The following is a 25268-nucleotide window of genomic DNA, read 5'->3' on the forward strand; positions in this document are numbered from 1 at the left end:
TACATAAGACGGATCACCTTTATCGCTGCTCTACACTCTCAGTGGAGCATAACCGTCTGCTTTCATAGTTAAATATTTCAATTAACAATAGATTTCTAAAGAAAAAAAAAAATACTGGTGCAAGGATACTTCAAATCTTTGATTTTCCAAAACCATGGCCTTCTCTTTACTCGGGGGAATTTACATTTCAGTTCTTAACATAAGCCCTGTGTTTAAATGAGCATTGGTTTCTATGTAAATCAAAATTCGAATACGGGAATTTTTGGTTCATGTATTTCTCACTAAAATGTTGCGTTATTTTAAAAAGTTAATTCCTGATAATTACAGTCTGGTTAGAAAATGAATATCATAATATCATAATCATTATGTGTTAAGGTACTGTATTTTTCATTGTTCTGATTTTATAAGCTACCATTATTAAGAATAAAACAGAACAAGGCTAGAAATATTTCTATTTTTGTGTAATAAATCTGTTATGCATGAAGTTTCACTGAGGAATATTAATGATTCCATTTCAACTCCAGTTTTTTTTTTTTCTTCTTCTTTTTCCAGATGCACCTGTTTTGTCCTAGTGGCTGGCGTGGAGGTCGTTCACTTGACACAAAGGTCCACATGAAGCACTACTGACATGTGGAAAGTGTGTGTGAAAGCCTCGCTGAGAACAACACTCCTTTGTACTCGTGTCTTTGTTGGTGAAAAATATGTGAGTCAAAAAGGTAGACCCTGGATCCACCCAGTGAGGTTATTTTTTTAGGGTCAGGTTTTGCACCGACCGTGTGGGGACAAAAAACAAAACAAAACCTGAAGACTCAGAAGCTAAAGTCTTTCCAGCTTGTGCAGGGAAAGTCCAAATTGAACCCTTCCTGCTCGTTTGCTGATGACACACACAAAACTGCAATAATATCCTCTGTAATGTGTCCAAAAGTCAACCTATCATGAAGTCCCGGGTTTTTGCAGCAGGGTTTCATTTTAACTATTAACCTCCTTCTCTGTGAAGGTTGACCTCAATTTTCTAGAAGGCATACGCGACATTAAAGGCTGAAGGTAATTTTTGGGACAAGTAGCAGACAAGGTGACAGACTAATAATGCTCAATGTGAGACAAGCTGATTTGTCAGAAGCAACTATACTAGGTTCTGTTATTAGCATAAAAATCTAAATCTTGTTATTTATAGAAAATATATATTTTTTGTTTGTTTTCTTTTTTGTTTTTTTTCAGTTTGACCAGACAAGGATTTTATCAAAAAAAAAAAAAAAAAAAAAAAAAAAAAAAAAAAAAAAAAAAAAAAAAAGAAACTGCAGAAAATGCCAGATTTCTGTTGCAATAAAGTCCAGTTTGGAGGAGAAAGAGGCTAAACCCAAACATTTGCTTTTCCCTGCAGACATTACAAGCAATCCCCTTGTTTAAGTTAATGGACAGAAGAAGGAAAAGAGCTGATATTAATGGAAAAGGAGGACAGAATTTAGAAAGTGTTTCTCATTAGCACCTTTGTTATCGGTAGTGACTGCTTGCAGCCTAATTAAGAGGCAAGAAAGCAAAGTGGAAATTAGCAGAACAGCTTTGATGAACAGTCAGACTTTATCCCAGAGTTCTGCTGGTTACTCCCACAGTTCACAGATTAATCGCTGCGTTCAGGAAAATATTCATCTAAGAGGAAAATATTAAATATTTTGGTTTGAACAAGAGACGTGAACTCCAGAGTGATTTCATGAACGTATCCTTGGAGGTGCAATTGTTCTCACAGTGGGTTCTATAGTCTGAGAGGAAAGAGAAACCGTCAGCTGAGTATTTCCTCCTCGCGGTATGGCCGGGCCGGGCCGCCGGAGGGATCCGGCATTCCTCAGTCACTGCTGTCGTCTTCGTCCTCGTCGTCCGACAGGTTGTTGCTGTTGAATCCCGGCCGGCTGATGGAGTCTGAACGCGGCGCGAGGCTTCCCGACGTCAGCTGCATGTAGCAGTACTCGCACACGCGCACGGGTTTGGACGACTGGCTGGGCAGGAGGTACTTTTTCTCCGAGCACGGCCCGCACACCACGAAGCCGCACTTCCTGCAGTGGTGGCGGCGGCTGACTGGCGTGAACTTCACCTTCTGGCAGCGCATGCACACGGACGCCTCCGAGTCGGGCACCCACACGGCCGCATGCTCGCCCGTCGGGGACTTGCCGCTCTTCTGCAGCAGGTCGCCCACACACTTCCCTATGTGGTTCATCCACTCAGATTTCTCGGTGGCGGTGGCGGCATACACGGCGAAGGACTTGGTCGGTGTTTTGATGAGCCAGCCGTTGCGCAGGTCGCCCTCGTCAGGCACCGTGTCGATGGTGACGCTCTCCAGAGGGATGATGTGCTGCTTGTTGTACTTCTTCTTCTGGATGACGATGTTGCCGTACACCAGGATGTCATTAAAGAGGAAGAACTGCCGCGCCTTGGGCTTCTTGCGGCAGAGTTTGGTGAGGACACCCTCGCCGATCAGCACGCGGCCCGGGATCACCAGAGGCTGCCCCGCGGCGCCAAAGCAGCTCTCCACCACTGCGATCCGCTTGGAGTTGGCCTCGCTGTTGGCAAGTCGGTCCACCATCTTCACCTCACCTAGCGGACAACAGAAGGACAGAAAACTATTTAAATTGACCTGTTTGTACAAAACTATCCTAAACTGTATGTTTCAGCAAATAAAAAATCTACTTTAAAAGGCACAAAAGTAAATTTCATTCAACTTTACTGTGAAGATCAAATTTGCTATAAAAAACAGCTTAACAAACAAACGAAGAAACAAACAAACAAAACAGTAAAAACAAAAAACGTCAGATTTTTCAAGTTTTCTGCCAGGCTTATGCATATTATGAAGAACATCCATTCAAAAAGCCTTTGGCAGAAATTACTTATCGAAATAATCACCAGCCAGGTTATAAGGAAGTGTTGCATTATCTGATGCAGGAGAAGGGAATCTTTTCCAAGGGGGTCACATGGAAACACTTCAGAGGGCCCAGTCAGGATTTGCCAATATAAATACATAGTCTAGTAAAAAAAGCTTTATGTTTTATAGTTGTGATTTGCTCCTGTCCCTGTTCTGCAGCCGTCAGGAAATTGTACTTGTTTCAGACAATTATGATTCAAAGTGGGATATTTCAAAACAATAAAGATGGATAAAACTACACCCAAGAATGAATTACAGGGAAGTATATCTGCTATTTATACAATTCATAAGCTCTCATTGAGGCCACATGTGCTCCTTGGGCCATTAACACATGAATATTAAATGGTATGTTTTTCCCGTAGTTAGTAAATGTTAACTTGATGCAAAAACAATATTAGACTGCTGCATGGTAATGTAAAATATTTCACATTTATTAAACACATCTTGTTCAATATGCAAACAAAAAGCTGTGTCATCTTGCAAAAAGCAAGAAAAATAATCCCAATTTAACAAGTAAAGCAAGTTGTGTGGGTTATATGCAACTTGACATCTCTTATTTTTAAATGAATGAATATGTTAATAGTGATTAGATGTCTAATCAATCAATCAATCAATCAATCAATCAATCAATCAATCAATCAATCAATCATATTAACCTGATCTTCCATGGCATCAAGGTGACCATTTTCCATTGCGCCATAACTATTTTACATGTTTGACTTATGGTTATTTGCACCTTATAGAGCCATTTGACCCACTTTATTAAATGTATGTTCCCATAATGTGCTTCCTCCCACTCTATACAAAATCAATTAATCAGTTATGAAAGTCAAGCAATTACTGATGATGTCCACTGGGAGAATGAAAGAAGAAAATCTTTCAATAAAACAGTTCCCATGGTTCCAATTTTGGAATAAATTATCCAGGCCACCATAAATAATTCAGGAGAATTAGAAGTGAAGCAGTGGAGAATATAAAATGAGTCAAAGGGTCAATGATGTGGGTTTTATCTCTGATTATTTCCCTTGAACTATATGTTTTCTGTAAAACAGCAAATCATGAGGTGCAGTTTTTGTAACTTTTGCTGAAGCGGTCACTCGTGCAAACATTGTAACAAAGAACCTTTTACTGGAAGTTGAAATCACACAGTTGAAGCACTGCATATTCCTGCCAGCTTTTGTATATTTTCTTATACGTTAAGCTGATAAGACACTATTCTTCCTCCTCTCCAAACCATAAAGATGCCCACATTTAAGAACAGGCAAAGGGTTACAGTAAATTTTAATTTAGAATATTCATTAAATGACTACAGCAATTTAATGTCATTTTTATGTCAGTTTGACCTTGAAAATGTTCTTATTGAACATCCATAAGACGGCAGAGGGTGCTTAAAACACAATACAATAGCAACAATGTGAAACAATCACATCTGTGAAAAGAGGATGAATGGTGAGCTTTGTTGTTAGAACTGTCATGTTACAGTTATATTAAGATCCAACATTTTACCTCTCCTATCATCTTTGTGTTTATTTTCTTGCATTCAAGCAATTTTTTTCAAGGGTTTGTTTGGTTTGTAAAGCCGCCGAATAATGTACAAGTCTAATTTTCTTTTTTTTCTCATTTTGTTAATACGCCTCGCTACTTGTGTGGATGGAGAGTGTATCAATAGGGATGATCAGAAAAAACAGCCTTGACAGACAGATGTTTGGAAATAGAGCTTTTAGTTTGAATTACTCCACTTCTGAAGTCTTCAAGAGTAAACGAAAAAGAGGATGGACTAAATATCAGCAGGTTTATCATCTCTGTGGTGACCCAGATGACAGGACTGGTGGATCACCCGTTGGCTTCACTTAAAGCACAGTAAGAGAGGTCGGAGGTCAGCGATGATGGAGATGGATGGGTGCCGGCACTTCCTGGTGAGCCCAGAGGGTCAAATGCATAGTGGTGACCTCAGAAATATGCAAACATGCATGATGATGTACACAGTGCTGAACAAACTCAACTGCCAGCAGGAGCCAAGTGGATAAAAACAGTAAAACTTCACAGGTGAAAATCAAACATTTGCTATTTATCAGATGCTTTCCAGCTGACCTTTAGGAGATCATGTTTTGTGCGAGAAACAACTCAGCAGTATTTCCTCTTGATGTCTGAAAAGCAGGGCTGTAAGTTGCTGCTTAAACATAACACTTGATAATGTTGTCGGGTATTGCGATGGCGAATACTTGCGATAACCCAACACTTAAGTATATGACGATATGTTTGTGGTTTTGGATTCCTATTTTACAAAATATTACTCTTTCCCCTCTTACAATTTTAACCCGGCAAAACTGTGCTGTTTGTTTTTCTTTTCTTCCTGTTTACAAGTGCATCTGAAGTTCCCACTTTTCAAATAGCAGAAATTGTTGACTCAGTTGCTTTTAGGATTGTTTCCTTGATTTTAGTCAGTCGGTAGATTTTGTGCTTCTGATTTCTGGCCTGTTGCCACCCAGTACTAGAGTAAAACATGATCTCATATCACCATAATCTATTGTCGCAGGGGAACATCTGATTAGACAAATATGTTGACATGCAGCCCTACTAAAAAGTAAAATAAGTGTAAAGCAAGTTAGTGTAAGGTTGACATAGTTTTTGTTTTGGATGCCCTTCCCACCTCAACTAAGAATCAAACTCTCTGTTCCCTCACACTTACGGTCAAGATTTAACCCAGGGCTGCAAGTGATGATGCCAAAACACGAGAACTGTTCAAACTGAAATGAAATGTAATACTTGACCAGGCACATTCCAGTCATGGAATGTAAACAACACTCAGTATTCTGTGCTTTAAGATTGTTCAGTTCAATAACCCATTGAGCACCAAACACATTGCCCAGCAGAAAGACAATAAAAGATAGCCCACGACTCTTTGAGTAGTCTACATAAAGAGTCTGATATTCTCCCCAAGCACAGACTGATGATCACACGTCTTTGTATCAGCTAAATGTGGAAAGCGGCCAAATGCTTACAAAGTAAAATCGTATTATGAACTTCAAGGGTCCTGATATGTCGTCACACAAAATGGCAAAGTTAAAAAGGATGAAATTAACAGCCTGTAACTTGAGCATGGAACAAATGCTCACATGTCAGCAATTTTCATGGAGAAAATATGCAAACAATGATTGATTACTAATTAATTTTGGTGTTATGGTTTCAGGCCACTTAAATATATCTTCATTTTTTATAACATTAACCACAGTGGAATTCTATATGGACCCAAAGGGAGGTGAGGGACAGACTTGAAAAAGCAGCAGCATATAGACACCATGTCCAACCAGCTCTGGAAGATATCAGGCAAATTATAATAATCACCTGCTTAAAAAAACTAAATTGCATGAAAATGTTAATAAACTATTTCATGATTTAACATTTAAATTTGGATCGACTCGTATACTTCTTCTGCAGGTTTGATTGCTCTGACTTTTTCAACTGTTTCCTGACCTGCATGTAGTTTAAAGCGTACTGTTCCAAAGAATGAGCTTCATTTGTCAATGAACTCGAGAAGGCTATTTAAAAAAAAAAAAAAAAAAAAAAAAAAAGAACTAAGAAAAATATATTCTTGACTGACTCACCCAATCCCTTAAACCTCACCTACACTAATTACTTGCCTCCTCATTTCCCCTAAAAACTAAGTAATTGCATGAGTCAAGCTAAAAGTCACCTATAAAACATGTTGGTTTGAGAAGCAGTGGAAGTTGGTGGAACGCCCCCAGGTAGTGTGACAGAGTGGACCTACGGCTGCACTATGTGGAGCAGTCAGACTGGTACAGAACAAAGTCAGCTAAGAATTGTCCATTATTGTGCGTCTGGGTTGCTAAATTGCTGGTGCATTATTGAAGATTGTTGTGCTCTCTAATGTCAAAGGTTAACCAGAAATGGCAGCAGTGCATATCTACCATCTAAAATTGCAGAAGCGGCATGATAGATGGTGACAATGGCTCAATTAAAGTCCGGTGCATGAATACCAGGACGCCAGTTAAACAGTAGTACTGATAGAATACAAATTCAAATCTGTTCACATGATACAAGACAAATAATTCACAACAGACAATAATTTAAAAAACATTGTTGCGCTGATAAAACTTTCCAACGTTCTGTTAAAAAGGAGTTACAGTATGTTTGCACCGTAAACACAACTCTGACGGTAGCCAAGAGTCACTGACTTGTTTGTAACTGGGTGGATTGCGCTTGTCCAGACTCAAACGGTCAGTCTGAGCCTACTCCTGGTTCCTTGCTCTCTTAATGACAGCAAAAAGCCTAAACCACAGAGTTAAGAATTGATGCTAATTAGCCAGCGGATGCCAGTGAAGTCGGGGCTTCGCTCCCCAGTGATCTGCACACTAATAACCCGGGTGAGCGAGTGAGCTGCTGCTGAAAGCCCCGGAGAGTACAGAGAGTCTGCTGACATGTCAGCGCCGTTAGCGAGGGCTCGATTCCCACTAGTGAAGCGACTGGGCAACCGAATCCCATCAGCTGAAAGCACAAAGAGCACAAGTCTCCAGAAAGAAAGAGAGCGCAGCATAAATACAGACTAGAGCCTCTAAACCCAGTAATCTAAGTGAGACAGAATTGGGTGAAACACACTGAAGGTACTGGGGGAGCTGCTGCTGTGATAAATCACCAGTACGACAGCCTTCATGAACTAAAGCAGGGATGTAACCTCGAGGAAAGAGACTAAGGGCCCAATTAGTCATTATGGTTTAGTGTTATAATGCAAATTTAATGCAGTGACAGATTATTTATCCAATTAGATTCCATAACAAGTTAGGAAGGAATAGATGAAATAACACCAGGTATCAAGTGACAAATACTGCAGATAGGAAATAAACATGTTTAATAAATGTGATCAGAATTTAATCAATAATTTTCCAATCATGTGAAACATCAATAGAAAGTTTAGTCATTCGACTTGCAGATCAAAAAGCTTTTATCTACTTAAAATTAGATAATGGGTGTGTGTGTGTGTGTGTGTGTGTGTGTGTGTGTGTGTGTGTGTGTGTGTGTGTGTGTGTGTGTGTGTGTGTGTGTGTGTGTGTGTCTGTGTGTGTGTGTGTGTGTGTGTGTGTGTGTGATATGCATCTATCTTTGCATTGTTTTTAAATCATGTTAAGTTTGAAGCCATCACCTATTTAAGGGCATGTGGGTTTGGTGGTTGCAACAACAATAAAAACTTTGTCTGTTGAGCTTATAAAATTGAGTAGTTAAAAGACAACAGAAAAATGATCACCGAGTAAAACAGCCACAGACGTGCTTCAAACCCATCACAATATTTGATTTAAACAGACTGGGCTCTGTTCTGTCAAAAATAGTAAAATGTTCTGTTAGAAAACTGCACCAGAGGGCATTTTGCAATAGTTATCCTGTAACTCTTGAGGATTTACAAACTTGTATGTAGACCATGTCCATGTACTTTTATTTTTTCTGTCTTTGTACTACTTCATGTATTTTCACGCAAGCGTGACCATTCATCTGGGCTTTAAAACTAGCACACAGAGTACACAGAAGGTACCACTCCAAGGGCCGATTACTACAGAGCAGTGGGGAGTTACAGGGTACAGACTTGAATCGGCGAACAGTGCAAGACTACGATGAGAAATGTTATGAGACCAACAGTAAAAGCAGATAGAGAAAAGCTATTTTTTAAAAAAAAAAAAAAAAAGAAGGAAAAAAGGGGAAAATGATATAAGTAAGATAAACAGAGCCAACCTGTGGAACTGCATCTATTAAATTTCTGTCAACTAATGAGACTTTTAAGAAGACAACTCATAATTGTGAGAATCAAAACTGCTAGTTATTACTTTCGTCTTTTTCTTTCTTTCTTTTTTTTCTTAAACCAAGCGTAGAGGTTTCTGGTCCTCTGAGGCTTGTTTGGGCTCCTGGGCAATGACTAACCATTTCCCTTCCCTTCAGGCTGTCAACTTTACTTGGGTAACGGAATGAAGAAAATTCCAGAGGGACAAAGATAGAGAATCTGCTGGAATGAGGATGTGCGAGACGGCCAATTTACCAGCCTCACAAACATTTAAGAGATGCTCCTTCACATGTAGCAGTGATTTGGGGTTTAAGGGGAACATCCCACAGCTGTAGCTACATACACAAGTTGGTCTGCAGGGAAAAGGAGGACAGTCTCTATGCAACTGAGATAGGTTTGTAATTTCTGATTTTAATAAAAGCAACATTATCGTCCTGGAAATACTGGCCATCTTTTAGTATTAGGTTGACAGAAATGTGTTATCCTCTGCATTTTAACATTGTTCTCATTCTGACCTTTTGTAGAGGAGACACATTTCACAGCCAAACGCTATTATTTATCTGGATTAGATTGGCTCCTGCTATCAGTTTTCCACCTTGCACACTGATAGCGGTCATCGGCCATCTGGAGAGTGGTAAACTGAACGCCTTGGGCCAGCTCCCCCGTCTGTGGAGCTGAACTTCACCAGATGCCATTTCATCGGAGACAATAAACGTATCAAGCATTTATCCATGACCTAATGGCCACGCTTAGGCAAAGTTGAGCGATGTGAAAAATTCAATGAATCACCAATCACCCAGCATCAGTATAGTAAAGATGTGGACACTCATGACTGCTCTACAGGATTGGAATCTTAAGAAAACTGTGACATGTTTCCAGGAGAAAGGTATGTAATTTGGTGTTAAATATAGACATAAGGGGAAAGTCCCAACACTGTATTTTCAGTGGTTTTGCTGTTTAAAAGTGTTCAGTGACTTCCAGAGGTCACCTGGACATACTTTGCATAAATGGAATCAACTATTTTTTTTATAGACATTGTTTACATGTTAGGGCTCAAGCTCAAGCTTCCCCTCTTGGAAGTGCACTCAGTGCACAAACTGATTTTAACACTCAACCTTGTCACCTGAAATTGCATATTTACAATCAACATATTCTGTTGTAAGTGAAACAGCAGCTTAATCTCACTTATCAAACATCTTTTTTTTTTTTTTTTTTTAAAACAGAATTCTACAAATAGTGGAAAAAGGCAGAAATAAGCTGAAAATGTAAACCTCTTCAGTACATGTGCAGGCATGGTCACGCTCAGCTGGAGTTTGTTGTTTTGCATATCAGTGCAGGCTGGCTGTGCTACCTTGTGTAACAGGAACAGCAGTGGCTTTAAATAAGACCAATAATTAATTCATTGAGAGTCTCTCTCTCCTCTCCTCTCTCTCTCTCTCTCTCTCTCTCTCTCTCTCTCTCCTCTCTCTCTCTCTCTCTCTCTCTCGTCTCTCTCTCTCTCTCTCTCTCTCTCTTCTCTCCTCTCTCTCTCTCTCTCTCTCTCTCTCTCTCTCTCTCTCTCTCTCTCTCTCTCTCTCTCTCTCTCTCTCTCTCTCTCTCTCTCTCTCTCTCTCTCTCTCTTCTCTCTCTCTCTCTCTCTCTCTCTCTCTCTCTCTCTCTCTCTCTCTCTCTCACAGCAGCAGAGAATTACATTGAAACTCTCTCAAAAATTAGAAGGAAAAAAACCTCGAAGAGTTGGAAGATTCTTTACATAAAGTGCAGAGTGCCAAAGATTTGTTAGTCAAAGGTGTTGTTCGTTTTGGATGAGGACAGACATCTGGTAACAAGCTTAGCGATCGGTAGGAAAGCATCGATGTTTCACACCGTTAAATTGGTTATTTGGCTATTCTTTAGGTCATATGAAAAAGTGAAAACCTTTGTTTTGAAGTTTTACGGAAGCAGCATTAATGATCCCTCAGCTGTATGCAGGATGAAAACTCTTCCTGTGTGTGAAAAAGGTTAAAGAAAGTTTGCCTCACATTGGGTATGCAGCTGCAGAAGGAAACGGCACGAGCACCAAAGATTACCTCCACATTCTCTGCCCACATTTTCAATATCAATGGAAATTGTTGAAATGAAAAAAAAAAATAGAAATAAAAAATAGTCCCCTCTTTCTGTTTTGATACTTGTAACAAAGATACTGACAAAGCTTTGTCCACTGCTAATAACGTTACAGCACTGTTCTTATAAAGGAGTGGTTTCTTATTCTGTACAGAGACAAGGTATTACTGAAGTAGCTACAATCTGCATTAACATACTGTATAACACTTAGAAGATAAAAATCTTTACAGATGGTTTACGATATAGTCTTTACTTTATGTATAGTCTTGTTTTGGTTGCTTATCCTGGTGCTTTCCCAATCTCACATAATGTAGCCCGTGGACACTTTTGCACAAAGGCTTACATACATGTTTACTTTCTATTTGTCATCTGTTCCAACAAAAAGCCTTGGAAACATAAAGGTTTTCACTTGAGAAACTTGCAGGTAACTTCAAACTACACAGTGGATACCTGAAATGTGCCAAGAGGGGAAGAAAATAAACTCTGGCTCAGAGGCGAGGAGTCCGTCAGCTTCATCAGCTTCCCCATCGGAACCACGGCTTGGGTTTACAAATGGGATGTGTGAAATATCAAAATAACAATAAGATCTGTGAACTGGCTATCTTTGGAATATACAACAATATTACGTGTGCCTGTCAACTTTTCATCGGGACCTGCAGTTAGACCTCCAGCGATATCACAGTGGGGGGGCCGGGGCAGGAAGGGAAGCAATGAGTCAGACGCTAAAGGGAGAGAGTGACGATGACAAAGAGAGGGAGTGAATAGAGAAAGAGCATTTCTACAGGCTGCAAACAGTAACCTCAGGAACAAGGACACCCATTTATCCTGAGGGGGTAATGTGAGGCCAGATGCTGTCTAGGATGAGGCAGTGTCATTGTTCCTGACTTTTCTGTTGTGCATCTCTATGGTGAAGCGGTTACACACTTAAGCTGTTGTCGTAAAGCAACATGACACTGGACATCTTACTGCGTTATGTTTTCTAAGGAGCTCTTTTCTGGCGGGTTATTGAGTCTGTTAACTGTTCAATATTTTAAAGTACAAGAGAAATACAGTTGTGTTGAAATAATATTACCTTTTGAAGAAGAAAATAAATCTCTTTAAAATGGATGTATAACACCAGACGAACAGTTCACTACTGTAGCTTTAAACAGTGAACACACTTCACAAAGAGTGAAAAGGCTGCAGGAACCCTATGATTCCTACGGGCAGAAGATGGACACAGAGACACAACTTCAAGAGTCTGTATCAGCTTCTGGCTGGCTGACCTGAGCCAAGCAACTTGCTGCTTTACCTCAACATTAACTTCTGATACCTGACCTGGAATTTTATTTTTCTTTTTTTAAAGATTACTCTGTGTTTACACACAAAATTTAATACGAAAAAAAATAAACGAAAAAAAAACTTGGATACTTACACTTAATGCAAACAATGCCAGACAGTAAGAATAATACGAGCTGCAGAGGTAAACATTACTGATGTTATTGTAAAGATAAACTAAAGATATTGACCTATATTCATGCGTCGAAACCAGCCCAATGCTCAGTGCTGATTACAGCGTTTGTAGGTTAGGTTTCTGTGCCTGTGAACTTTGGTCATTCTGTGAACATAACAGTTGTCATTATCAATACGGTTTCAGGATGACTTGTGTAGGCTTTGAAACAGTGACTAACCTGTCTTCATGTTGTATTTTGTATAATCTGACAGGATGTTAGTGATAATTTCCCACTCTTGATGGCAAAATGACTGCACACAGCTTTGAATATTTCATCAAACAGTTTGGAATGAGCCTATTTTGCATTTCACTCGTACGACATGGGGAGAAGATCCAATTAAAGGATCTAAGCTGGCGTACAGGTCAGGAAACTTTTTGTCTCGATTTATTTCACATAAGTTGAAAGAGGCATGCAGATATGCAACCTCATCTATTGAAACTCAATATCATATAAATATTAATTATTTAGCTGTTTGACTTGTCTAATAATCCATTCTTCCTTCACTTGATTGATGGCAAAAGTACTGGGCATTACATTAGAGAAAAAGATATTTTATGAAATGAGCGGCATCCTTTGTAAAAATTTTTTTTACATAAATAAAAGATTGGGCAAAATAAAACATGTGAACCACATGATCCAGAGTGGCAGCCCAACGGGGAGCAGCATAAAACACACTTTCTACTACTGATTACAAAAAAAAAAAGAAAACGCATTAGACCTCAGGGAGTTAGCATTTGTAAACTGACAACAAAAACGAAAAAGAAAGATGTTGCTTGAGAGATGAGCTTTTTCAGCAAATAGCCAAACAGCTGCTTAATGAAGCAGTTTATTTACATAGTCTATCACAGAGGAGATAGCATGAACATAAATATCTGAAGTGCCGAAGGCCTTTGCAAAGCACTGTAAATATTCCCCTTTCATCAAACACAAACTGTTACGTCATGATCATCACGTATGACCTTCTTTAATAAAGAATGTTGGTGTCTTATTCTCTCTAGAACGACTGATCATGATCAAGGAGACTTGGATAAAGCAACTTGGGTATTCAGTGTTCTCATGAGGACACATCTCTGTGATCCAAAGAGAATATCTTTATAAAGGTATCGCGAGGAAGCGTTTGATGCTCCTCGTGAGACTCATAAATCCACTCCATAGTAACAATAAAGTGCAAGCAACATTTCCTAAGAAACAGATGTGACAAATATTATTACACAGTCGTTACAGCAAAAGCAAACCTTAATTTCTCTGCTTCCTGGTAGTTTTTCCAAGTTTCCAGTCATTTACATTGTTGATATATATGCACTTATTAGCATCTGCCATGAATAAATGGCAAGTTTGACCTTTTTACAGCCACTGTGCAAGTTTATAGAAAAGAGGCAATTACATGGGTATCCCCAGCAAAATTAGGACCTGCGTCAGTTTTTTCTTTGACAGAAGTTAGAATTCAGTCTTGTTTCATTTTTGTATACCTGCAGCGGACAAGCATTATGTTACGTGAGAAAGGGATAATCTTTCCAGATATAAAGGAGGACACAGGTTTCTGGATATTGTATTTGAATAGTTAAAAATTAACTCCATATCCCTTTCTCTTCCTGGGCAAGTAGAAATATGGAAAACTGTTTATTTGGGTCACCACAGTCAACTCCGATCCCATAAACACTCCCATAATAAACAAAGATGAAAGGCGAGCAGCAGAGATTACGAGCCACAAGGATCTGAGGTGAGTTGACAATGATATCTTGTGACAAATGGCAGTTCATCAGCAAGTCATCAATGTTCAATATTCAATTTGGGCTCTTTACTACTTCAAACTGTCTTTTGAGATGATTGTTAGCTGAAAAATGTATAGATGTACCACACAAGTTATGTTATCTTAATGGTCTCAGAGGAAACTGCTCCCAGCAAATATGCGTTCCAAGAAAACATTAGACAAATATGTACACAGATACATTTCTCGAACGTTTTCACCAGAGACCAGACAAAGCTATTCAGTCCTGACTTTTTCATCCATTGAAAAAAGAAAAATGACTCAAAACTAACAGGTCATTTCCAGTAGTTTCTTCCCAGCCCCACCACACCCCGATCGTCTCCAAACACTGACCAGCAGAGTGATTAAACTCTTTCCTGCGCTCGCTTTTCCCTTTTGAGGTCATCACATGGTGACATCAGCAGAAAAATTATTTCCAACTGACACAAGGACATTTTTGGAACAAAAGATAACATGGTGAAATCATTAGATCGGCTTTCAACTAAGTATTGACACCACGGCGTCATGGATTTAGGAGCTACAGCTTATCTTATACTTCGATCGACCTCTGACCTATCGAAGTTGAATAGATAAAACCTTAATTTACATATTTATATTTCCTCTCCCCTTTTCCTTCGAAGGTTCAAGGCAGATCTAGTTAACTAATATGAAACATTCACACTCTATTGCTAAATAAGATAAGTACAGATATGTTGGGGTTTTTTTTGCTGTTATTGTATGTAAGCTTTTAGAAATGAATGAACACATTGGAGCAAATGAAAAAGATAAACAAGATCTGGTTCGTCAAAAAGAAATCAGCATTAAAATAACATGCATCTCTAACCTTGAATAAAAAGGTATTGTTGACAAGAATTTGAGAGATTTGTGACAGTTCAGCTACTTGAGTGCGAGCCGGGATGCCAAGAAAAACACGCTTTGGACACTTAAACAATATTAAAATTATGAGCAAAGGGACTGAAGAAGTCGTTGAGCTGTGGTATCAATGTTTTGTTTGGGTTATAATTGTGTCTGAGAAAACTGCAGCCTGTGAAGAAAAACTCTCACTTTGGTCTTCAAATTGAGTTTAATGAGTTACCTTCATTGTACACGTTCAAACAAATTCAGGACAAAGCGAGGCGATCTAACTGCTGATGAGTGGCGCGCAGGTTTGAACATGCAGAGGAGTCTAAAAAATAAGGACAAGATCAAATCTATTGAACCAAAAGAGAAGCCACAGAGCTTCACAGGGATTTTTCAAATGATCTTTTGCACTCAAGTATTTTTACCCTTTTGCTACCGAATAGAGTAAAACCAAAAAAAAGAAGGAATAAAAGATATTTAGCATAATTTCTGCTGGTGTCTATTTTCCACTGTGACATTGCATTACTAAAACTCTGTATGATAGCAAAGAAAGATTTCTTTTCCTGTTAGGGAGTATTCATGATAACGTTCGGAGCTCATTGGGTTAAGTCTCGACTGTGCAAGACACATGCTTGAATCTTGTTTGTGGCAGGAAGGGCATTAAAATGAGCCAAGTATCGATTTGAATTAACATTATTGGTCATAACAGGCAAAGAAATACAAGAACTCAAATGATGCAATGCAAGAACAGTAGCTTATCAAAACTATGTGAACACGTTGCATTTTATTAGGTAATATAATTATATTGAGCAGCTTTTAATAAAATGTATGGCTCAGCTCTCTACAGTAGTCATAGCTTTTCATGTGGCCCGCTTGGAAGTATTAAAGCCCAACCCTGCTAAAAACCATCAGCATAGATTAAGCACGAAATTGGAAAACTGAGTTAGTAGTTAGAAGTGTTGCAGTAAAAAAACATGCAATGGTATCGTACAGTGTACTGACTGACTCACTGATTTTAAACTGGTCTGAGAGCTCCACACAGGCCAAGTTTAAGCTGCTACCAGGTCAAGTCAAGCTGGGACGAGTAACTCTCGCTGTAAAGTTTGCCAGTAATCCCTACCCATATTTGTTTTTGGTGACGCAGCAGAGTTAAGCCACCCACACCCAATCTTTTTTATTTTTTATGTTTAAAGGCTACCCCTCCAGGATTTTTGTCAAATACTAAAGAATACCCTACAATTACACAGTGTGACAACACACCCTTGTGTCAGTTACATTTACCGGTTAGGGAAAAAACATTGCCATGTCCATAATGTCTCTTTCATTTAAATAACAGGGTGGCTCATCACTAGTGCACATATGAATTTGATTACTCTGAAATCCCGTGTTTTACTTTCACATGATGTCGATTAATTACTCAAAAGATATTTCGGGTAAGCCTGCATAATTAGCCCGTAGCAACAGTGACACTGTGCAGGGAAATGATGTAGTAGACGATAATCATGGAATTTATGATACTATCAGAAGATTAACGGTGAAAATGGCCAATTTCAACATCCTACCAATAGACAAGATGTGATTTTAACTCATGTTCAAACGTACCCTCTTTCTTCATCTGGGACGGCCAAAATTGGCCAAAACCTGAGATAATTTCTACATTAATTTAGGTAATTGTCTCTGCCGTTGGTTTCAAGGCCTTAGGAAAGACCAGTGAAATGCAAAAAAAATGCTAAATTGTCAAATCCAGATTAAAAGAGAAAAGTACATAACTGCATCAGGGCACATAAGAGGCTCAGATTTTAATGGATTCTAAATAAATCCTGAAAGAAATTTAAACAAAAGACCGCTTCCGTTTCATTAACTGGAAGCTTATCACAGAAGCGAAAGAAAGTTAGAGGGTAAGTTTGAATCACCGAAGAACAAGTCAAACTACTTTATGACCAAGCAAAAGAATCTGAAGCAAATGGCTGCGCTTCCTCTTCTTTGATGGTAAAGAGCCGATGAAATGCGGCAGCACTGCCAACATAACAGGAATTCCACACATTAAATCTCTAAGTAAGCACTTTAAAATTCTCACACCATGGAAACTGGTTTTGAGTGGTTTTGTGTTTAAGGGATGTAAATTGTTTGCCAGTATGTGTGGAAGGCTGAAGGAAAGAGATACAGCAGGCATGGTGTGGACGTGGTTTTTGGTTCAAAGCACTTATCAATGGCACAGTTTGAAGCTGGGTTTTTAGTCATGGTGTGTGAGCAGAACAGTTTCCGAGGAATGTGCTACATCTGTTCTTCTCATTCTGATGTACTCGAATGTGCAACCTTTGAGCTTTTCCCTATGTAGAACACTCAAACAAAAAGCAGTGAGATAAAACGTCATCTTTGGCTTGACGATCTAAATCACATTTAGTTCCAGCAAATACACAAACTGTGAAATGATAACGTGAATGTAAAACTAAACAATGATCCACAGGCTTTTAGGTGGCTCAAGCTAAACATTATTTCACAATGCATTATGAGTTAATAAAGGTATAAAGCTTTGCTGTCCCATGTGAAATCTGAGGCCGTGCAGCAGTGTAGTGGTTCGCACTGTTACTTCACAAAGAGCCAATCACGAGTTCACTTCTACTTGGTCACCATTCTGTGTTGCGTTTGTATGTATGCATAAGTTTCCTAGAACATTCACTAAGGCCCCCATGCACTTCTTGTCTCAAAGATGGATCGACGACACGTCTGAGGCACTCTGCCTTTTGTTAGCTGGGATCATCCCATGACCCCTGCGACCCCTAATTGGTTGAAACAAGTAAATGAATGGAAGTTAAATGTATGTTTGTTTAAAAGTGGCACCTGACTGTTTCAGTCTGTCATCTCTTTGAAAAGCCAGGACAAGATTAGTTGTTTCTCTAGGGAACACAAAAAGCCTCATTTCATATTCAATAGATGGTAGCACTTATAAAAACCCCACAGCTGGGGATGTAAATATCATCGGTCGGTCAAAGTCACACCTTTATTACAGACTCGTAACTCCTACCAGGCTTTCGCAATGGATCAATGCCAGATTCACATTTGCTGACAAATTAGAAGAAATCATATGACAAATTGCTTCCAAATGGTCTCAAAACAAGCAGCACACCAATCAAAAACAAGAGGGACAGTAAAGTTTGATTTAAAAAAAATGTTCGACTATGACACCTTTCTGAATAAAACCAATGTTTCTGACCAACCCATCCGGACTGACAAGTAACTGTTTCCATTGAACACGCCCATACATTTTTTAAAGAAAAAACATTTGAACCATTACCAGGTCAAATAATTAAGTTTTGGCCGACTGCTGAATGGCTGTATGACATAAAGACCTCAAGGATCAGGACAAAAATAAACAATGTCTTTTCTACTTAGAAATACAAAACAAAATAGCTTGAAAATAAGACTGTACTTCCCATGACATTGTAAAGCTTACACCGGGATCAATCTATTTAGTCCACATCATTGTAAATCATATTCTGCTTCTTGCCATGTAATGCTTTTTGACAAAAGTGAAAATGAAAAGCTTTCACTTTCACTGGAATATCCCAATTCCACTTTTTAGTCTCCAAAACCTTTTTTTCCTACAAGTTCCACTTCTTCAAACCACCGAAATGTTGCAAAAAAAATAAATTTATGGAAAACTTCTGATAATCACACTTTAAAGACTTTTTTTCCCCTTGAAAAGTAAACTATGCAAGGGTTGTATGGCCTGACATTCCACTCTGCTCACTACCTTACAACTATTAATAGCAAACTTCTATGCACTTATAAAAGTGTGAAGACCTCATTTTATGTTTACCATAACTTCCAAATGTGATAATGTTTAAAGAACAGTAATAAAAGCATATCTTGATTGAGCAAACACAGCACTATTGTCAACATTTCATTTCCAATATTTTATTCAATTTGCAAACATTTGATGTTAAACTAGATAAACAACCAGTACTAATCCCATGCAATTATCACATGTGACTTAACTGCTGACTCATTTAAGCAAAGATGACGTCACGGTAAATTCAGACACCTGTCGTCCTGTCTTTGACATACTGTCATACGAACTACACGTTTCCAGTTGAAAGGAAAAAGTTTATATTTATGCGTTTGTTGTTATCCAACATATGTAACCTGCAAAATGGTTCCTTAGAAAAAACCTATCACTCAAACAAATAAATAGGAATTAGAATGTATTTATGTGGCGATAACGCATATCTCCATCAGAACTATAATCAATGAAATAAATTTTTGGGGGAAAATCACAATCGGTTAGAAAAAAAGGATATATCTATATATCTATCTATATATGTCCTGAAAAGAAATGCATATTCATGAGTAAGAAATACCACGCGTTAGAAATGCGAAGAGAAAACACGTGAAAGATGAAGAAGTGAAACTCTGACATACTATGCAGCGCTCCATTAAGCGTTGAGTAATGATGAGCGTCACCTGATATGAACATGAGAAGTGCAAAAAAGAAAAAAGAAAAAAAGTCTTACTTTCATGCCGTCCCTTTGTATGAGGAAGTGGTTGTAAAACTGAGGCCACATCATGTTTTTTAGGGGTTTTGTGCAGCCTGCTGCAGACTTCACCCCAAGAAGGCCAGAATAGCCAGAACTATTTTTTATACAGAAGTTATAAAACAGGCTAATGATCAGGAATACAAGAAGGACTGACGAAACCACTAAACACAAACAAGTGCAGAGTGAAAGACAAGACTCCGGCATGAAAAAAGTGTTTCTTTAACACTCAGCCATTGCTGAGTTGAAAAGCAATTGGGAAGCGGGAAATTCAAATTGGTTAATGCACGTCTGTCAAACACTAGCAAAATGGGAAGCTTTCGAGAGCTCTGAGAAGTAGGATTAGCATCACACAATATGGCAGCATGTGTATTCTTTTATAAAACGTGAGGTATTTAAGAACGCTGTAATCCATATATTTTTGAGGTCGAAAAGTGATACATTGACAGATATTAAAGTTTGTGGGAACTGCAATACCACACAGGGCTGGATGTGATACTATCAACAGCTGGTTAGCTTGTTGGCCTCAAATCTCCACTGTGAAATAAAATCCGATTGTCTTCATGCTGGTTTAAAGGGATTATGGCTGGATGATGTACTCGTGTTGCAAAGATTTTAAAGAGTTGCATGTTTGAATCCTTGTTAATGCAGGAACACAAGACAAACTTCATGAAGCCGTCTGCATGGTCAGACTAAGAGGCCTTTGTACAGGAGAACCATCCAGTAAACAGCATCATTTTACCTTGTTTGTTCAAGATACACATGCGGCCACTGAAAACTCTTTGCTTAAATGTCAGGCAAATAGTAGGTGGTTGTGCATTTTGTAAATCAACCAGCCACTGATACGCGCACAGAACAACAAATTGTAAACATCCAAGCACCTTTCTGTCTTTGTCCGATGACTGTGTGTCGTAGTAAATAACCTGAAAAGAGAGAGCAGTACAAACAGCACTCCTTCATTGTTATTGTTTTCTACCTGCACGTGCTCAGAAAACCAACTGACTGCAACCATAATAATCCTGAGCCAGTAATCCACAGTTCAGAAAAGTTGCATTTCCCAGTTTAGATGGAGATGGGCATTTTGAGAACATTACATTCTGGTGCCCATGTTTAGATTCAGAATGCCATTGTTGTGTAAACGAATTCAGAGCAAAATTTGCCAAAATGCTGTGAATATTGGTCGGTTTCATTTGAGAATGTTGCGTCCTCTGCACATTTGGTGGAATACAGCTTCTCAACACCAGAACCTCCACCCAGAGAAGAAGAGATGTTGATTTTTCCTGCACTAACCACATATAAACTAGTCTGCCAGTTAGTGACTGTATCGCCAACATTTATTTCCCTGAAAGAAATTACAGCATGCTCTCTTTGAGAAATTACACAATGTCACTACATCTGTGCATTTCCTTAGTATTATGGTTGAAACAGTGGCTTCAGTAGGACACTCATCACAACAACATCCAGATCAAGTCCTCCGTGTTCACAGCTAATCTCCACATTTACCTGTGAGCTGCTGGAAGTGTCAGGGAGGAAATAACCTGTTCTCCTTACGCATCTAATCTGCTTCCATTTTTAAACCGAGACATATTGGATTATACACTGCTGCGTCTTCGATTAAGCCAAACCATACTTCCTGTGCTTTTGAGAGTGAACTGTGTGAGATGGGGTATAGAGGGGGTTGCTGGTCTGTTAGCTATTTCATTTAAAAAAAGTTTTTAAATAAACCTCGCCCTGATCTGCTCTGGCAGAACTAGTTTTACCAGACTAAGACACACAAAGGGGGGTAAGACACCTCCGCTGGCATACTTTCCAGTAAGAAACTCAATGTCTGGTCAGACTTCCATAACAGCTGATTAACAATTATATCTATGTCAATACCTCCTGTAAGAAGCACGCAGTCAACTGTGAGAAAGAGACAGATTTCAGTAACGAGAAATGACTTGCTAGTTCTTTATTCACGACTGACTAAGATGAAGAAAACTTCCCTCTCAGCCTCTGACTTTCAGTCTTATAAGGAAGTACATAGTTAAAACACCCCGATTAGAACACGCAACACTTTAGATACTAAAAAAGTAGGACTGCGTCAAGCCGGGCTGGTTTATCTCTCTTTTTTTCCTTTAATGATTAATAATTAATGATTAATCTCGAAAATAAGTATTTGGAAGTTACAGAGGCAACAAATATGAAGATTTGCTACTTTTTTCAGTCCGTTTTGGGTTTGTTAGACTTTCTATAGTTAAGAGGTGATGTTCTGGTGACACAGCAGGTTAGGTATTCTCTATCAGAGTGGGAGACCCGAGTTCGAATCCCACTGGCAACAGGAAGGACATCCAGTGTGAAAACTAGCCTGGTCCAATGACAAAGTTAGAATGACTTGCCCTAAAGGGCGCACTTAAAGAGAAACAGATTATTTTAATAAAAGTTCAAAGAATTTTCAGTATGCTAACAATTTATGAGAATTCTAATTTAATTTAATGGTTTGACACTCAGCTATCAGAAGACGGTGGCATCCCAGTTCAATTAAGAAGGACAGGGATATAACGCTATTTAGAATCTCTGAGGAATTTTTGGATGCTTCTATCAACCAAAAACTGAAATAATGAAATGACTCAATTGCAAAGTTTAATAGAAACCAAAACCGTATTTAATCCTGACATATATACGCTAATTAAAAACCAAGCCCACTCTTTTAACACCTCATGAAACTTTTGATGAAAGCTTCTCACATTTACAACTTTCTTTAATACATAATATAAACCAAGCTTTCCTGCAAAGTGCAGTCAACCTAACAGAGTAGGTTTTGGTTTTCTTTGTGAGATTTCTGACCATCATCAGATGTGACCTATAAGTCCATGTGTTTCTACAAGCAATTACAAAAGTGACATCTACCACATATAGCTGTGGTTCACATCTTTCTAATGTAATAGATAGGATTATTAAAAAGTTGACCCCTATCACTAGATAATGAAGTGTTGTCACTATCAGTTTGCAAACAAATTCCTGTTCTTCAGAAGAAAATCACTCAGCAGCCTCAGAGCTGCAACTTGTAGGCATATCATTACAGAAACTTGAAGGATAACTTCTTGTAGTAGTCAATAGTTTATGAGAACATTTTTATGGTTATGTTTATTCAAAAAAGATATAACAAGTTGCAGCCCTGAGGCTGCTGAGTGATTTTCTTCTGAAGAACAGGAATTTGTTTGCAAACTGATAGCAACTACAGAAAGCAAACAACTACATTCACAATCAATAAATGTTGGTTTATTCTGTTGTCAGAACCAAAATTATATTTTTAACTCTGGCTTCATATTTGAGAATTGCTAACATTTGGTGTCATTTAATTAGAAAAAATATCAACCACTTAGTTACAAACTGACCACTAAATCAGTTAATAACGTTGACTTATTAATGAAGTAAAGTAAGAGAGAGAGAGAGAGAGAGAGAGAGAGAGAGAGAGAGAGAGAGAGAGAGAGAGAGAGAGAGTTGCAGCCATTGAAGACAACCTGTTGGACTATTGGATGCCTCAGTCAGTTTCAAATCAGCTTTACAAGCCACAACAAAGATTAGGAATTCCTCATTCAAAGAAGGAAGCAGGTCAGTGAATGTAAATACATAATAAACCTAATACCAAGGGGCTGGACTACATGTGAACAACCCTTAAAGAAGTTCAATACAAGTAAGGCAGTGGGAACATCGTTAAAGAAAAAAAACCCAATGGAAAAGAGCAAAACAAAGGATACATGTAAAAAAAAAAATTATAATAATAATAAAATAAAATACAATACAATAAAATACTAATGCACAAATTAGGGTGACTGAGTAAAAAAATCTGGTCTACTTGTGCTTGGATGAGTACTTCATGAAATATAATTTTACTGGCTGCTTGTGGGTCAGTTGGTAGAAAAGATCCTCTGCACAGGTTGGTAGTTTGAACCCTCATTTTGCCCTGGGAAAAGGTTCTGCTTTGAAATGTAGAGTGATCCCATGTTTCGGTGCCTGTTGCACCTCCACAAAAGATCTAAAAGGTCACTCCAGTGTAGAACTGACTCAAAAACACTTCTTAAAGCTTCCCTTTTTGTGGCAGAAAAAGTTTCACCAGCAGTCAGGATCACACATTCACTTCCACAAGGGTGTGATAACAAGTCTGGACCTCTTGGCTGATGACAGGCTATATCTGCAGGGAGATTACGAGAAGCTGGAGTAAAACCCAAAGCGAATAAAAGCTTTGCACCACGAGGAAAACATCAACTTTCCATCGAAACAACCGGCTAACGTTACATACATTGTGGCACCCTTGACAAATGGTGCCTTTCCAGTCCGTCCCGATTTGTCAATAATGAATAAACCACAATGACTTTATCCCTCAGGGTCAAAAGAGTCGACACAAACGAAAGCACGCGGGCAGTCTCACTTTAGTGTGTGTGTATATCAACTCTTGAAACTGTTGCTTTGAGTCAAAAGTTTCTGTGACTTTTCAAGTCGTCGCCCAACTTTGGCAGCCTGGTGTCAGTTGGCAGCGTTAGCCTGTTAGCTCACAAGTTAGCTTCCCATTCCCAACGCCATTCATCTGCTGCCGCGGCTTCGGCAGCGACTTCCCCCAATAGTTTCCTCCTATTTGCCGGCTGTAAAACCAGGCGACGTAAAGAAAAGATTTAAGGGAAGTGTAACATTACCTTTATATGACACTCAAGTGCAACAGTTAGCAGGGATGAAGGAGGGAAAGTCGCAGCAAGCCAAAGCTTTAGCTCGTCTCAGCAGAAGTAATCACAGAAACAAGTTTCAAATGGACAAAACCAAACGCACCCGACGGAAGCTCTCGGCGTCCGGTAACTTTTGCAGTGACTTGAAGCAGGTTTGTATTCCAAGTAGTGTGAGCGAAGCTGTGGTTCTCCCTCACAAAGTTGTCGGCTTGTGTTCACAGACAGTGAAGGAAACTCCGCTGCTCCGAAAATAACACAACAACATGGCAGCGCCGCCCGCGACGCCTTCAGGAAACCGGGTAGCGTCGGGAATTACAGACCTCTGGATACCAAGCGCCGCTGCCGCGCCAGGTAGAACACAACGAAGTAGTTATTTACTACCACATATTTACTTTTCATAATAATAGTTAACGCAATATAATAGATTCAATTGCTTGTCGTCAACTGCAAAGTAATGTCTATGTGGGCCAGTTTTGAGGAGTTAGTGTGCATTTTGTTTTGTGCTTGACCATTGTGATTGATTTGTATGTTTTCTGTTTTTGTATTTGTGTTTTTGTGGTAAGTTTGGTCATTGTTGCTGTTATTCTTGTCATTTTGTCTCCTTTTGTAATTATTCAGGTACTTTTTTAAATTTCCCTGTCTTTTGTGTTCGTTTGGATTTCCATCTTGTCAATGCATATATTGTCAAATTTACATTTGTGGAGTTAATTTATGTTTTCCTGTCACTTTGTGTCTATTGTGATTGATTGATTTCAGTCATGTTTCTTTCTTTGTAGTAGTTTGTCATCATTTTCTCTTTTTTGCAGTTGTTTGTCTGACTTTGTTGTCATTACTTTGCATTGTTTTATTTTAGAAGTCTTTTTGCTCATCTTATGTCTCAGTGAAGCACATTTGTGGCAGCTTAGGTTTAAGTGTGTCTTAAAGAAATGATAAAGTACAATCCGTGCTAGAATCTCATCCAACACAACCCAAGGTAGGTCACTGTAGCTTAGTCTCTTTATTGTATTTCTTTTCTCATTGTCTCTTTGTTGGCATTCACATTTTATCTCTTTATGTCTTTCTGAGGTTATGATTTGCAACTTTCCAGTAGTAAACAATTTAAAACAAAATACAAGATAAGAACTTTCTCTCCTAAC

The 25268-nt window shown here is 38.8% G+C and overlaps 1 protein-coding gene across 1 annotated transcript; it reads right to left on the reverse strand.

Moving 5' to 3' along the window:
- Positions 1-459: 459 nt before the first annotated feature.
- On the reverse strand, positions 460-24397 carry plekhf2 (pleckstrin homology domain containing, family F (with FYVE domain) member 2). Its single transcript, XM_080470691.1, has 2 exons — positions 24236-24397; positions 460-2586 (listed from the first exon to the last, which is right to left on the reverse strand). The coding sequence occupies exon 2, from the start codon at positions 2573-2575 to the stop codon at positions 1841-1843; it is 735 nt and encodes a 244-aa protein (XP_080326817.1). The 5' UTR covers positions 2576-2586; positions 24236-24397; the 3' UTR covers positions 460-1840.
- Between the last annotated feature and the right edge of the window lie 871 nt (positions 24398-25268).

Source organism: Lipophrys pholis (assembly GCF_963383615.2).
Source record: "Lipophrys pholis genome assembly, chromosome: 9".
In the NCBI taxonomy this organism is placed as follows: domain Eukaryota; kingdom Metazoa; phylum Chordata; class Actinopteri; order Blenniiformes; family Blenniidae; genus Lipophrys; species Lipophrys pholis.